This window comes from Caretta caretta, chromosome 22 (assembly GCF_965140235.1).
Source record: "Caretta caretta isolate rCarCar2 chromosome 22, rCarCar1.hap1, whole genome shotgun sequence".
Taxonomy (NCBI): Eukaryota; Metazoa; Chordata; order Testudines; family Cheloniidae; genus Caretta; species Caretta caretta.
In genome coordinates, this window is record NC_134227.1 from 7,127,501 (window position 1) to 7,142,869 (window position 15,369).

The following is a 15,369-nucleotide window of genomic DNA, read 5'->3' on the forward strand; positions in this document are numbered from 1 at the left end:
TGTGTATGATAATCAAGATGGGCCATTTCCAACACAAATCCAGGTTTTCTCACCCCCCCCCTCCCAAACTCACTCTCCTGCTGGTAATAGCTTATCCAAAGTGACCACTCTCCTTACATTGTGTATGATAATCAAGGTGGGCCATTTCCAGCACAAATCCAGGGTTTAACAAGAACGTCTGGGGGGGGGGGGTAGGAAAAAAACAAGGGGAAATAGGCTACCTTGCATAATGACTAAGCCACTCCCAGTCTCCAGACTCCAGCGAGAAACTGCTGAATTGGAATTCATTTGCAAATTGGATACAATTAACTTAGGCTTGAATAGAGACTGGGAGTGACTTAGTCATTATTCAAGGTAGCCTATTTCCCCTTGTTTTCTCCTACCCCCCCCCCCCACGTTCTTGTTAAACCCTGGATTTGTGCTGGAAATGGCCCACCTTGATTATCATACACAATGTAAGGAGAGTGGTCACTTTAGATAAGCTATTACCAGCAGGAGAACGAGTTTGTGTGTATGGGGGGGGGGGGGGGTGAGGGGTGAGAAAACCTGGATTTGTGCTGGAAATGGCCCAACTTGATTATCATACACATTGTAAGGAGAGCGATCACTTTAGATAAGCTATTACCAGCAGGAGAGTGGGGTGGGGGGAGGTATTTTTTCATGCTTTGTGTGTATATAATAAGATCTTCTAAACTTTCCACAGTATGCATCCGATGAAGTGAGCTGTAGCTCACGAAAGCTTATGCTCAGATAAATTGGTTAGTCTCTAAGGTGCCACAAGTCCTCCTTTTCTTTTTGTGAATACAGACTAACACGGCTGTTACTCTGAAACTAGTGAAATGGAGCATGTTATCCTCCTCCTATGATGAGATTATATCAGGGCTGTCAAGCGATTAAAAAATTAATTGTGATTAATTGCACTGTTGATAATAGAATACTATTTATATCAATATTTTTGGATGTTTTCTACATTTTCAAATATATTGATTTCAGTTACCACACAGAATACAAAGTGCGCAGGGCTCACTTTATATTTATTCAAATATTTGTGCTGTAAAAAACAAAAGAAATAGTATTTTTCAATTCACCTCATACAAGTACTGTCGTGCAATCTCTTCATTGTGAAAGTTGAACTTACTGTACAAAAATAACTGCATTAAAAAAAAAACAATGTCCACTCACTCAGTCCTACTTCTTGTTCAGCCAATCGCTCAGACAAAGAGTTTACACTTGCAAGAGATAATGCTCCCCGTGTTTTGTTTACGATGTCACCTGAAAGTGAGAACAGGCTTTCATATGGCACTGTTATAGCTGGCATTGCAAGATATTTACATGCCAGATGCGCTAAAGATTCATATGTCCCTTCATATTTCAACCACCATTCCAGAGGTGATGCTGGTGACAACCATGCTGATGACAGGTTCTGCTCGATAATGATCCAAAGCAGGATATAGAAGCTCTTTATACCCTGTCAGTCCAGTATAGGGGTGGCCCACTCCGCCACTCGGTCGTGGGCTTCCCTGTGGGTGATTTCGGTCAGCTGTGGCCCGGCCCCCCGCACAGGGTCACCTAAACAAGTAATCCTTGGATTCTGAGCCACCAAAAAATCAAACAGTCTGTGGAATTAGCCCCGTAGGCAGGGCAAAGCAGCAAGCAGGCTGCAACCCTGGGGCGGGGTAAGGCAAGCGAGCAATCAGTCTATAGGCCTCACAGCTCTCGGGGCTGGGGCGTAGTTTAGGCAACATCCTCAACGGGCAGTGGTTCGGCTTCCATGGCGGTCTCCGCAGCTGGGGGGTTGTCTGGTGGGTAGACCCGGTCCCCAGACTTTACCGCCAGAGGCATTGCAGGTACCTCTGCAGGAGCCAGCAGTGTACTCCCTTCCTCCTTCACCCCCGCCTCCCCTTGACTGGCCTGGGCAGCCTCCTTTTATCTGAGTTCTCCACTTGGAGCATGTGCATCAGGGAAGAGGGGGCGTGGCGTCCTGGGCCAACAATGATTGGTCCGCCCTTGGCAGCCCAGTGCAGGGCTGGTACGCCCCGTCACAGCATAGAATCATAGAATCATAGAATATCAGGGTTGGAAGGGACCCCAGAAGGTCACCTAGTCCAACCCCCTGCTCGAAGCAGGACCAATTCCCAGTTAAATTATCCCAGCCAGGGCTTTGTCAAGCCTGACCTTAAAAACCTCTAAGGAAGGAGATTCTACCACCTCCCTAGGTAACGCATTCCAGTGTTTCACCACCCTCATAGTGAAAAAGTTTTTCCTAATATCCAATCTAAACCTCCCCCCCTGCAACTTGAGACCATTACTCCTCGTTCTGTCATCTGCTACCATTGAGAACAGTCTAGAGCCATCCTCTTTGGAACCCCCTTTCCAGGTAGTTGAAAGCAGCTATCAAATACCCCCTCATTCTTCTCTTCTGCAGACTAAACAATCCCAGCTCCCTCAGCCTCTCCTCATAAGTCATGTGTTCTAGACCCCTAATCATTTTTGTTGCCCTTCACTGGACTCTCTCCAATTTATCCACATCCTTCTTGTAGTGTGGGGCCCAAAACTGGACACAGTACTCCAGATGAGAGTACTCCAGATGCTCCACACCTCGTCCCTCTCCAATTTTGGAAGGCACTTCTGATTCTTAAACCTTGGGTCGAGTGCTGAAGCTATCTTTAGAAATCTCACACTGGTACAATGTTTGTGTTTTGTCAAATCTGCCGTGAAAGTGTTCTTAAAACGAACGTGTTCTGGGTCATCATCCAAGATTGCTATAATATGAAATACATGCAGAATGCAGGTAAAACGGAGCAGGAGACATACAATTGTCCCCCAAGGAGTTCAGTCAAAATTTAATTAACACGTTATTTTTTTAACAAGCATTATCAGCACGGAAGCATGTCCTCTGGAATGTTGGCCGAAGCACGAAGGGGCATACGAATATTTAGTGTATCTGGCATGTAAAGACCTTGCGGTGCCGGCTACAGAAGTGCCACGCGAACGCCTGTTCTCATTTTCAGGTGAAATTGTAAACAAGAGAGGGCGGCATTATCTCCCGTAAATGTGAACAAACTTGTTCGTCTTAGTGATGGGTGGAACAGCCCTAGATTATATCATCTGTTTTCCCCCCCAAATACAGAAAGGAAATCTTTATTGACCACTTCTGTCTTTCCAGCATTGTCATTGATAATTCTGCCATTTCCATCTAGTAATGGACCAATACCATTGTCAGGATTTTTTTTGTTCCTAATACATTTTAAAAACTCCTTCTTTTTCTCCTTGACTCTGCTGGCCATAGATGTCTGCTTGTGTCCATTTGCTTCCCTTATCAATTTTCTGCAATTCCTAACTTCTGATTTATATTAATTATTCTCAACTTCACCTTTCTTCTATTTGTTATATTTTTTTTTTTAGTTTTTATAGTTGTCTTCACTTCCCCTCTAAACCTGTTTGGTTTTTTAATGGGCCCAGCCTTCTTCCTCATTTGTGGGATTGTGGCTTTTGGGGCATCGGGTAAGATGTTCTTAAATGATTCCTAATTATTGCACATATTTTTCTAATTAAATTCTTCCTCCCAGCTGCTTTGGCTCATAATTGTTTTCAGCTTTGTACAATTAGCCCTATTAAAGCACCATAATATGAAATGTCCCTTTTCATTTAATAAAAACCTCTGTTTGTTTCGCTGGATTGATACCAATCAGGGATCTGTGCTTGCTGCTATAAAGTCAGGGTCCTTTGCTTCATGTTTCAGAGCACTCGGAGACCTGGAAAGTTGTACTGGCTCCTATGGACCATGGTGGCCCTTATAGTGTGATGGCAGAGCAGCATTCTAGGGAAGAGCCAAAGAATCTGACGCTGCGGGATATCTACTTTGGTGACGTCTGGCTTTGCAGTGGGCAAAGTAACATGGAGATGACAGTTTCCCAGGTAATCTCCAGTAGGTAATGAGGCATCAGCCTTTGCAGGGGTTGGGACAGGCCTGGTAACTATCTCCAAAGGAAAAGAAAGTTGTTCCCTTTTGATCTGTCCGTGTCAGACATTAAGCTTGCTCAGTGAGCTACAAGGAATCATAGAAATCCAGTTCAGTTTTCCTAGTGTTTTGTCCAGTCTAGTTTTAAATCTCTCCCATGCTGGCTGGAGCTTCCACAACTTTCCAGCCTCTTGCACTCCTAAGTGACCTCACCCTCCAGAGTATTTGTCACTGGGAGCTGCAGGGTTTCAGCTCTGCAGACTGTATGTTAACCACACCGTTAGCAGCCAGGACTGCTGTGGGAAAGGCCATGATGATTCACCACCCTGCCTGTTTCCTAGATACTCAATGCCAGTAAGGAGCTCTCCGAGGCATCTCTCTATCCATATATCCGTGTGTTCACGGCCGCTCTTATTCAGTCTGAAGTGGAATTGCAGGACCTGGCTAAGATTGACTTGGAGTGGTCTATACCGACAGCTGGTGAGTACAAAGTGGGTCTGTACAAATCCCCCTTAAAAAGAGCCTGTTTAACTCCAAAGCCTACTATAGAGGCAAGAAGGTCAACACACGTTCTCTGAGACTTTCAAGAATCCTGTTGTTTAACCAGGCGAGACCAGATGCCTGTAGCTAAGGTAAAAAAACAAGCAGAAAGAACCTTTCAGGCCTTCTCCATCCAACATAAAGAAGCAAAAGAGAGCAAACCCTATGTATAAATTTAAAATCCTGTAGGTGTTCTCTTCCAGCTCTGATTTCTACCATACTTGTTCTAGTGTGTATAGGTTAGGGATGTTCAGATGTCCAGATTTTATAGGGACAGTCTTGATATTTGGGGCATTGTCTTATATAGGCGTCTATTATCCCCCACCCCCTTCCCAATTTTTCACACTTGCTATCTGGTCACCCTAGTATAGGTTCTTCTCCCACCCTCACAAATATCTGAGCGCCTTCCAGTTGTACATTTAGCAACAGTCATGAGCAGCTGATTCTTTCTCTCATCCTCTCCCAGGGCAGGATCATGCATGCAGTGCAGCCGTTTGCTTTGGGAGTGGTTTTGTTGTTGTTTGTACGTGGCCATGCTGCTCTGTGTCTTAGCAATGACTGGTTGGAGAATGTACCTGGCCCTTGGAGTGGAAGGTGGGGAGGTTTGTGATGGTCCTGAGGGAGTTCAGTCCAGAGTCTGGACCCAGCCCCCGAGAAATCTCTGTCTCCTGGACAGACCAGCTTTACCATGGTGCTAGAAAGTTCCATTGTGCCTGAGGAATGGAGTTGTCAACCACACCTTCATCCTGGACTTTGGGGCTCTTAGATACGCTGGGCCTCGGCCATTGCGTGCCTTGAAGATAAGGACCGAGACCTTGAAAGGGTGGGAAGCCGGTGTAGGGAGCAGCAATGTTCTCTCCAGGCAGCCCCTGGGATCAATGCACGCTGTTCTCTCCAGCATGTTTTACAGTGTCTACTTCTAACAGAAAAAGAACAGGAGGACTTGTGGCAACTTAGAGACTAACAAATTTATTTGAGCATCAGCTTTCGTGAGTTACAGCTCACCTCATCAGATGCAATTTATGCTCAAATAAATGTGTTAGTCTCTAAGGTGCCACAAGTCCTCCTGTTCTTTCTGCGAATACAGACTAACACGGCTGCTACTCTGAAACCTGTCATTATGCAGGGTACTTCTCACGGGAATCTCTCCCGTCTCTTGAGAGGTGGTGCCCATTTCTGGAAGGCTTCCCTGATATTCAGCCTAACACTTCCCCTCCCCTTGGAACCGCTCCTCTGGATCAGACAGCACTGGCCAGGTGGACGCTCTCCTTGCACTGGCCCTCCCACAGGGTGGATTTCCCCGGCACTTGCAACTCTGCCTCTGGCAGCCCCCCGATGTTTGCATCGCCTGTAGTTTTCTGATATTTGCCTCTCGATTCTCTTTTTCCTGAACAGAAAACTTGGGTCACGGGAACTTCAGCTACTTCTCAGCTGTGTGTTGGCTGTTTGGCCGTCACTTGTATGAGATGCTCCAGTACCCCATAGGATTGGTGGAGTCCTCCTGGGGAGGGACCTGCATTGAGGCCTGGTCCTCAAGAAGGGCGCTGCACGAGTGCGGGCTCAAAGGCGACGCCAGACGGTGAGGACATTGAGAGCAAATTCAGGGCTGTGAAAAACACGTCATGGACTGTGAAATCTGATCTCCCCGTGAAATCTGGCACCCAGCTGGGGGCTCCTACCCTGCACAGGTTCCAGCTGCTAGTCCTGGCTGGGGATGGGGAAGGACAAGGACCAGACTTCCTCCTCCCTTGCAGGGGCCACTCCCAGGGCAGGTCCGACCCATCTCCAGGAACGTCCCCCAGCTGCAAGAAGCTCTGCAGCTCCAGCTGTCAGCCTCCCACTGGGGCAGGAGACTGCCGGGAAAACTGGACAGAAACGGACCTGGGGACTACAGTGGACGAGAAGCCTGACAAAGCCCTGGCTGGGATGATTTAGTTGGGGTTAGTCCTGCTTTGAGCAGGGGGTCGGACTAGATGACCTCCTGAGGTCCCTTCCAACCCTGAGATTCTGTGATTCTATGACATATGGTAGCCCACCCCCTCCCCAGAGCCTGCGACCCTCACTTCAGCATTGCTGGTGGTGGTGGTGCTAGCTTTAGAACTGGGTGCCTGGCCAGCAGCCTTCCTCTCTGGCTGCCCACTGAAAGCAGTGCGCCTGCCAGCTGCAGGGCAGATGGGAGGGTGGCAATCCCATGACCGCCTTTTGGGTCAGGACCCCCACAGTTACAACACCATGACATTTGGGATGTAAACCTCTGAAACTGTGAAATTGACTAATTTTAAAAAACCTTGGCCATGAAATTGACCAAAATGGACTGTGAATTTGAATTTGGTAGGGCCCTAAGTATATGCCTTCCCGCTTCAGTGCCCACTCCGTACCCATTCCATCTGAATGAACTGCTCCCACTCCCCTGAAGCTTCCCTGGCCACTGCCTCCAGCCCTTCGGGCCAGCCTGAACCCGATTTCATTCTGTGCCGGAGTAATTCAAGCCCTGACTTTCCACTCTGAAAAGCCTCCCCTGTGGGTTGGTACAGAGCTTGGCAGCTTTCTGCCCTGGGGGGAGTGTGACACAGCTAGGGCAATGACACAGGTAGGGCTGGGGCGGGGACGTGCTGGAATAACCCCAGATGGAGTTGGTAACTGCATCTCGTTAGTGACCATTTAACCCCTTCCCTAATGGCTGTTTTTCCATCGCATCTCCCTCAGGCTGAGCTCGTCTTTTTCCAGTGCTTTTAGCTCTGTCAATCTGACCCCAAACGGTTCACCTCCTCTGGTCCTGTGTATCCAGTCCCCGAGGAACAGATCCAGTGATTGCCCAACATAGGGGATCAATGCCACCTGGAGTTGGCTGGTCACCTTGTGTGGCATGAGCCGCTGCCCCCCACCAATCAGTGCTTGTCTCGTGTCGTAGGTTTCTTCTTCCCACGCTGCTTTCTGGCCCTGACATGCCCTCTGTACTCTGGAACGCGATGATCCACCCGCTCCTCAACATGTCCCTCACGGGCGTTATCTGGTACCAGGGTAAGTCTGGCAGCGTATCACAGCACCAGCCATGCCACTTTGGGTGCTGGACCCAGCTCTCACTTGTCCCATGTGCTCGTTGCAGGTGAAACAAACGCCTTCATAAACACAGATCTGTACAACTGCACATTCCCGGCTCTCCTCACGGACTGGCGCAAGGCCTTCCACGCCGGGTCTGATGGGCAAACGCAGCCGCTCTTCCCCTTCGGGTTTGTCCAGGTGAGTGGTAGCCAGGGTACTGACCGCGCCACGGAGACAGCAGTCGCTGCTCAGATCCAGCTCCTGCTTGCTGCTCGTTTCTTTCACGTCACTGCAGAGCATTCCCTGGTGCTGTGCTGGACCGGCAGGGAGGGCCGGGCTGAGTCAGTCTGATCACAGTTTTCCTGCTGACTCCTTGACACTAATGGACCCAGGAGTGGTTTTCCCATAGGCCCCAAGTCCCGGCACAGAGGCTTTGTAGGGGGAGAGTGAGTTGTGCTGAAGGGACGATACACCCCTCTTGCCCCTGGGGCGCAGTCAGGCACTGCTGCCTGTCCCCTTTTCATTCTGGCTGGGGTCTTGCCCTGCTGGCTCCTCTGCTCCTGTCTCTATCTCACAGCAGAACGGGGATGGGGGAAGACAGGGCGCCCCACATCTCAGACCCTGTTACTTCCCCTCTTGATGCACTGGGAGGAGAAAGGGGGAAGAGACGCCACCCCTGCTCTGTCCCCTCCTCTGCCTCACCCCCAGACTCTCCTGGCTTCAGGTGAGTTGGGGAGGAGGAGGAAAGAGGGAACGTATGGGTGGAGGGAGAGGACTGGCAGGGAAGGGGAGGAAGGAGGCGAGTGCTGGGGTGGAGGAGTGTCAGAGGCGCACTCTGAGGAGGACTGAGCTCAGCAGGGCTGTGGAGGGAAAGGGCGTGAGGGGACGAAGTGAGAGTCAGCTGACCTTCGAGTTAGTGCCCTGCCCGCAGTCCTGCCGTTGGGCCTCGCCCAGCGCCCTTCCCACCGGTCACCCCCCGTCTGTCCCAGCCCACCACACCTCCTCCGCCTGCCTGCCACCCTCTGTGCCCGGGGGCCTCAACCTGTTTCTTTCTGAGCCCCCCGCACGCTATAAAGACTCCACGGCCCCCTGTGCCGCAACGGTTGTTCTGCCTATAAAAGCGAAGGTGCTGGGACTAGGGGAGCTGTGGGTACAGCAGCACCCCCTGACTTGAAGTGGTTTCCGTCCTATGCAGGGTTTACAGTTTGGTTCAATGGCTCTCAGCCCCCCCCCCCCCCCCCGTACCCATTGTTCCAGCCCCCCTATGTAAAAGCCCCTGGGGGTAACAAGCAGGCCAATTGCCTGGGGCCCTGCGAAGCTCAGGCTTCGGCTTGAGCCTCAGGACGGTGGGGAGTCGGCTTTCCGCCCTGGGCACTAGTGAGTCTGATGTTGGCCCTGCTTGGTGGGCCCCCTGAAACCAGACCCCTGATTGAGAACTGCTGCTCTATGCCATGGTGACCCCGCTCTGCCTGGCTGGGGCGTCCCCTGGCCCCCATGTCTCATGGTCTGGGGTGGAGCAGAAGCTCCACTCTCCACATGGGGAGTTAGTACGGGGCTGCTGGCGCAAGTCAGGGCCTCCTGGGCCGCCCTCTGCTGGGGCGGGTTGGTGTGTGGGACACTGGGAAGCAGGGCTGGCTGGGGGGCTCTGGCCCCGGTGGGGGATCAGCTCTTTCCCAGCTCTCCCTATCTTTGCAGCTATCCACGTTCCGCCGCCAGGACTGGGATGACAGTTTCCCCCACATTCGGTGGCACCAGACCGCTGACTACGGCTATGCGCCCAACAAGAGAATGCCCAACACCTTCATGGCCGTGGCGGTGGATCTGTGCGACGAGCTCTCGCCCTACGGCAGGTAACTGCCCACTCCCTGCACAGCAGCCTGCAGTGCGCCCAGAGGACGTTCTGTAGCGCCTGGCCTGGAGGTGCCAGGGCCTTTCCGCATGCCCGAGGGGTGGGGCTGAAGCAGGGAGGAGTGTGGGAGGAGAGTGGGGCAGGGCCGGGAGAGAGGAGGAGGACAGGGAGTGCCAAAAGGGGAGAAGAAATCCCCTAATGCACAGTGCTCCAGGGCCACTCCCCACCGCCGTGTCACTGGCCTCCCAGATCTGTTCACTGTGCTTTCCCCAGCTGCATCCCGCTGAGTTCTTCCCCGCCTGTGAGAGGCGGGGAGATGTATAGGTCGCTAGCCCTGTCAAGTACCGGGCAGCACAGCGGGCTTGGGTGCACTGCTGTGAGAGCCAGTAAAGGACACAGGTACTGGGGGCAGGCGCTCAGAGCCAGCGACCAGCCCACCGCGAGTGGGCAGAGGGCTTAGTGGAGAGGCCGGTCAAGGTGTGTTTCGCACACAGGTGCATGCAGCGTCGGTGTACTCAGCGTATATGGAAGGGGCGACGGACAGCACCGCAGAGCCTGGTTACAGATCTCTGGGGCCCGTTGCCCCCCAGAGCAGCCTGGGGAGCTGAGCTGGGATCTGTTCGGTAGCCTGGTCTCTTCAGATGGGTGCCCCCTTTCCATTCAGTGCAGGGGGGGTCTGCCCAGGAGTCCTTTCCCTGCCCCTGGAACTAGACTGCCTCCTGTTGTCTTCGTGCCCTCCCCTTCCACGGCTGACTTCTTTACCTCCAGGGTTGGCCGCTGTCTCAGTCAGTCCCCCTCCCTGGCAGACCTGCTCCCTCCAGCACCTGCTCCCCCACCAACCTCCCCAGCCAGCTGCTGCTCTCTGCAGGGTCCCGTTGACTCATCCTGCGGTTAGACGAAGCTCTTTGCTGCTGGGGTGGGGTGAGGGCACCCTGGAGCTACACGGCACCCTCTGCTGGCAGAGGTGGAGTTTCAGGAGCCACTGCCTTTGGCTGCACCACTGGAAGTGGCTCCCTGCCCTCTCCCCATCATTTCCCCCGTGCTTCCCTTTTTGCAGCATTCACCCCCGGGATAAACAGACCGTGGCATATCGGCTGCACCTGGGAGCCCGAGCTGTGGCATATGGAGAGAAAGACCTGGTCTTCCAAGGCCCATATCCTACAAAAGTCGTGGTGGATGGAACCAGGGGCCTCATTAACATCACGTATAGCCAGGAACTCCAGCTGCTTCTAATGCACGACCGCATCTTTGAGGTGAGGAGCATGTGCGTAGGGGTCCCGGCATGGCTCAAGGCAAGCGCCCAGGGCAGAGGGGCTGCACTCTTACTGGGCTAGCCTGAGTGCTGTCCGTGGGGCACGTGACCCCTCCAGCACCATCAGCCAGATGTCAGCAGGGCAGGCAGCTCTCACCGCATGCTGGCTAGCTGTCGAAATAAAAGTTTGCAGTGGACAGAGCCCAGGGCGAGAGGGGCGATCTAGCAAATGCTGCCTCTCCTGCTGTAGAAGTGGGGGGAGCTGCGTTCCCCTGCTGTCCGAGGGGGAGATGAGGCTGAGCTGGGAGGTGCGTGGGGCCCTTAGCAGCCACATGCACTGCAGAGCAGCCCTGCAGTCTCCACCCCAGAGCACAGCACCGCAGCTGCCCAAGCCAGAAAACTACAGAGCTACAGCCCCGTGCTGCCGAGCAAGGTCACGTGACTGGTCTGTGCTTCTTCTGGCAGGTGTGCTGCTCTCACGGGCCCCAGCTCTTGGCGCAGGAGCCGTGTCAGTGGCTTCCAGCACCCATGCTGTCTGCATCTGCCCACACAGTGACGCTGTCCGGCCCTGGCTGCAGGGACGCTGCCACCCGGCTGCGCTATGCGTGGGCAGAGTGGCCGTGTGAATACAGACAGTGTCCCATTTACAACAAGCACCTGCTGCCAGCACCTCCCTTTCTTATCGACTCTCTGCATTAGGAACAGGCTGGACCAACGGCTAGGCGGCTGTAGGCACACAGCCAGGGTCTGAGCAAATTCATGCTCCATTTTGGTAAATTTCATGCTCACAGGATTTTTAAAATCTTAAATTTCACAAAAAGAACAGGAGGACTTGTGGCACCTTCGAGACTAACCCATTTATTTGAGCATCAGCTTTCATGAGCTACAGCTCACTTCTTCGGATGTGTCACGAAAAGCTCACGAAAGCTTGTGCTCAAATAAATGGGTTAGTCTCTAAGGTGCAGCAAGTCCTCCTTTTCCTTTTGCAGATACAGACTAACACGGCTGCTCCTCTGAAACCTTAAATTCACAGTTTCAGATATTTAAATCTGAAATTTCACAGGGTTGTAGCCAGGGGGGTCCTGACCTAGAAGGGGGAAGGTCGGGAGCGGTCGCAAGGCTCCCTTGTAGTGGGGACGCGGTATTGACACCCTTACTTCTTCGCTGCTGCTGGTGACGGCGCTGCCTTCAGAGCTAGGATCCCAGCCAGCAACCGCGGAGCTTCCTGCAGCCAGGGGAGATTCCCAGAGCCCCCAGCAGCAGGCCGTGCAGGGGTAGAGGAAGTCCCTCCTGTCCCTCCCCAGCCCAGCCGGGTCTAGCAGCTGGAGCCCAGCACAAGATAAGAGCCCCCAGGCAGGGCACCCCCAGCCCTGCCCCTCCCCAGCTCCATGCCCAGCACTTGGGGCTTATAGGGCCGTTGGGCTGGCTGTGTGTGGAGGGGGGGAATGACCATGGCGCCCTTAGCAGTTGCTCACATCATGCACCCGTAAGGCCGGCCCTGCCTCCCTGCAAAAAGTAACAAACCCTCCCACCTCATTATGCCACCCTCACTTCTGTGCTGCTGCTGTGTGGCACTTCAGAGCTGGGCGGCCAGAGAGTGGAGAGCAGCGGCTGGTGGCTGGGCACCCATCTCGGAAGGCAGCGCAGAGGTAAGGGTTGCAATCCTGTGACCCTCCCCCCACAATAGCCAGATTTCACGGGGGAGACCTGATTTCTCGATATGTGACGTGGTTTTCACGGCTGTGACTTTGGTAGGGCCCTACTCATAGCCAATGAACGCTTCCCCTGTCATTTTAGGCTGAGATTCCCAAAGCCGCCTGAGGACTCTGGATACCCATTAAAATGAATGGAAATTGGACGTCCAGATCCCCTGGGTGCTTTGGAAATCACATTGATTCAGAAACAGCTTCTTCTTTATACCACAACGCCATGGGTTTGGTTAGTCTAACCAGTGCCTTAACTGTATTATGCAGGCTTTCCTGGACGGGGTCAGACCTGGGGTAAGTCCAGCCAAGTGTCCTGTTTAATTATAGCCAGTCCTCATCTCATCAGAGGAATGGGCAGGGCACCCCCCTGGTGTCCTGAGGTGGAATTACCTGCCCCCAGGAGAGGTGTCTACCTGGCCCCCAGCACAGAATCATAGAATATCAGGGTTGGAAGAGACCTCAGGAGGTCATCTAGTCCAACCCCCTGCTCAAAGCAGGACCAACCCCAGCTAAATCATCCCAGCCAGGGCTTTGTCAAGCCAGGCCTTAAAAACCTCTAAGGAAGGAGATTCCACCCCCTCCCTAGGTAACCCATTCCAGGGCTTCACCACCCTCCTAGTGAAATAGTGTTTCCTGATATCCAACCTAGACCTCCCCCACTGCAGCTTGAGACCATTACTCCTTGTTCTGTCATCTGCCACCGCTGAGAACAGCCAAGCTCCATCCTTTAGATATTAGATACTAAAGGATTGGCAACAGCATGATTATTGGGTAAAATCTGAGTGTTATATTGAGCTGGATATGTGGCTGGCCCTTCGGGATCAGAAGAACCCTTTGTTTGATGAAATGGGTTTTAAATAACCACTCACCATTAAGTCTAGTGTCTGGGTGTTGAACCAAGGACTGGAATACCTAAGGGGGCTGCATTTCTGACTTCTTGTTGTCCACAGTTTACTTTTGTTGCTGGTTTGGTATATCTTATGGGAGAATAACCACCAGTTAGGGTTTTCAACTTTCTAATAGCACAAAACCAAACACCCGTGCCCTATTCCCTGCCCCAAGGCCCCGCTCCTTCTCCAAGGCCCTGCTATCTGCTCACTCAATCCCCCCCTCCCTCTGTCGCTCGCTGCCCCCCACCCTCACTCACCTTCACTGGGCTGGGGCAGGGAGTTGGGGTGTAGAAGGGGGGTGAAGGTTCTGGCTGGGGGTGCTGGCTCTGGGGTGGGGCTGGGGGTGAGGGGCTTGGAGTGCGGGAAGGGGTTCCAATCCGGGGAGGGGGTTGAGGTGCAGGACGGGGTTCAGCGTGCAGGCTCCATCCTGGCAGCGCTTACCTCAGGTGGGTTCCAGGAAGTAGCTGGCACGTCCAGCTCCTTGGCGCAGGGGCGACTAGGTGGCTCTGTGCACTGCCTGCACCTGCAGGTGCCGCCCCTGCAGTTCCCATTGGCCACGGTTCCCAGCCAAAGGGAGCTGCGAAGCCAGCACTCGGGGCAGGGGCAGTGTGCGGAGCCCCATGGCCCCTGTGCCTAGGAGCCAGACGTGCTGGCCGCTTCCACGAGCCACATGGAGCCAGGGCAGGGAGGGAGCCTGCCTTAGCCCCTCTGTGCCTCTGACTGGACTTTTAGCGGCTCGGTCAGCACTGCTGACTGGAGCCGCCAGGGTCCCTTTTCGATCGGAACGCCCGGCAACCCTAGTTTTGGGGGGGAGGGGTTGTCTGCCCTACTTCTTAGCAGTTTGTCCTGAATTTGGCATTCTCAGTTGTGACCCCCGAGGCACGGTGACATCTGCACCAGTGGGTCCGGTGGGCAGCTGCAAAGGCTGATGGCTCCCTTGGGGCTGCAGGGTGCAATATTCTGTTGCTTGTGCTCAAGCCAGGTCTAGATTCCATTGGACCGAAAAGCGGTTCTGCTTTGCCCAGTGGCACTGGGAGGGTCTGTTTGTGTCCCTGATGCCACCTCCGATGTGCTCTGCTGGCCCGTAAAATGAAGCACAGTAAACTCCAGGGAGCTCATGCTGGGCTTTCTCCTTCAGCACCAGTAAAATAGGTGCCCCAGACTAGAGCTAGTCCTCACGCCCCCTCTGCCACTTGCCTCGCACCTTGGGGAGCAAGCGTCTGCCCTTCCACAAGGACAGGCAGCAGCTTGTGCTCAGCGCTGGGTTGCCTCGGCTTTGCGAACAAGCTGAGAATATTTCTGTCCCGCTGTCAGCTGGGTTTGAAGGGGCTAAGATGCAGTGACTTTACAGAGCAGAACCACATGTTCATGTCACGGAAGATGATGTGGAAAGCCTTATTTACTCTGCTTCTGTATTCTTCTGAGTTGTCAGTCTGTGGTGTAATTAACAGCCCCTCTAGATGGAGGGTTTCTGGACTGGGAGGTTTGATTAAGATGTATACTTTTCCTCCTCCTTAACTAGGGATTCCTGTGTAATGATTAAAGTTAATTCTATTATGAAATAAATTCTGTGCCTTTGTCTAGTGCAGGGGTGGGCAAACTTTTTGGCCTGAGGGCCACATTGAGGTTGCAAAACTGTATGGAGGGCCAGGTAGGGAAGGCTGTGCTTCCCCTGACCCCCTTCCCCCCACTCTCTGACTGCCCCACCCCCATCCACACCCCTGCCCCCTGACAAGACCGCAGGACCGTCCTGGATGTGGCCCGCGGGCCGTAGTTTGCCCACCTCTTGTCTGGTGTGATGTTTCTCTTCCTGTAAATTATGAAAACTACAAATAATAAAGGTTTGGAGTTGATTGTGCTTTTGTAACAGTTGATCTCTTATTTCCTTATGGATGATTCCTTTTCTCGCTGGCTCTTTTGAGCTGGTTACATCCAGAGCTTGTACATGCAGGTCTTTTGGGGACAGCATTTCCCCTGACTTGGGTGAAAGCGAATATTAGTTCTTTGCATTGCAGTGAGGTGGAGAGGCCCCAGCCGAGAGCAGCAGCCCCTGGTGTTGGACACTATACACGCTCACAGAAAAACAGCCTCGGTCCAACAAGCTTCCAATCTAAGCAGAGAAGCAGACC

At 53.1% G+C, this 15,369-nt stretch overlaps 1 protein-coding gene across 1 annotated transcript in view; it reads left to right on the forward strand.

The window, feature by feature from the left end:
- SIAE (sialic acid acetylesterase) overlaps nt 1-13,568 on the forward strand; it is a 19,198-nt gene extending 5,630 nt beyond the window's left edge. Inside the window, exons 4-11 of the mRNA XM_048827599.2 lie at nt 3,743-3,918; nt 4,303-4,441; nt 5,897-6,080; nt 7,413-7,522; nt 7,608-7,741; nt 9,239-9,393; nt 10,450-10,645; nt 11,110-13,568. Of these exons, the coding sequence (XP_048683556.2) occupies nt 3,743-3,918; nt 4,303-4,441; nt 5,897-6,080; nt 7,413-7,522; nt 7,608-7,741; nt 9,239-9,393; nt 10,450-10,645; nt 11,110-11,343 (1,328 nt within the window). The 3' untranslated portion in view covers nt 11,344-13,568. The remainder of the gene's footprint in view (nt 1-3,742; nt 3,919-4,302; nt 4,442-5,896; nt 6,081-7,412; nt 7,523-7,607; nt 7,742-9,238; nt 9,394-10,449; nt 10,646-11,109) is intronic.
- The last annotated feature ends 1,801 nt before the right edge of the window (nt 13,569-15,369 follow it).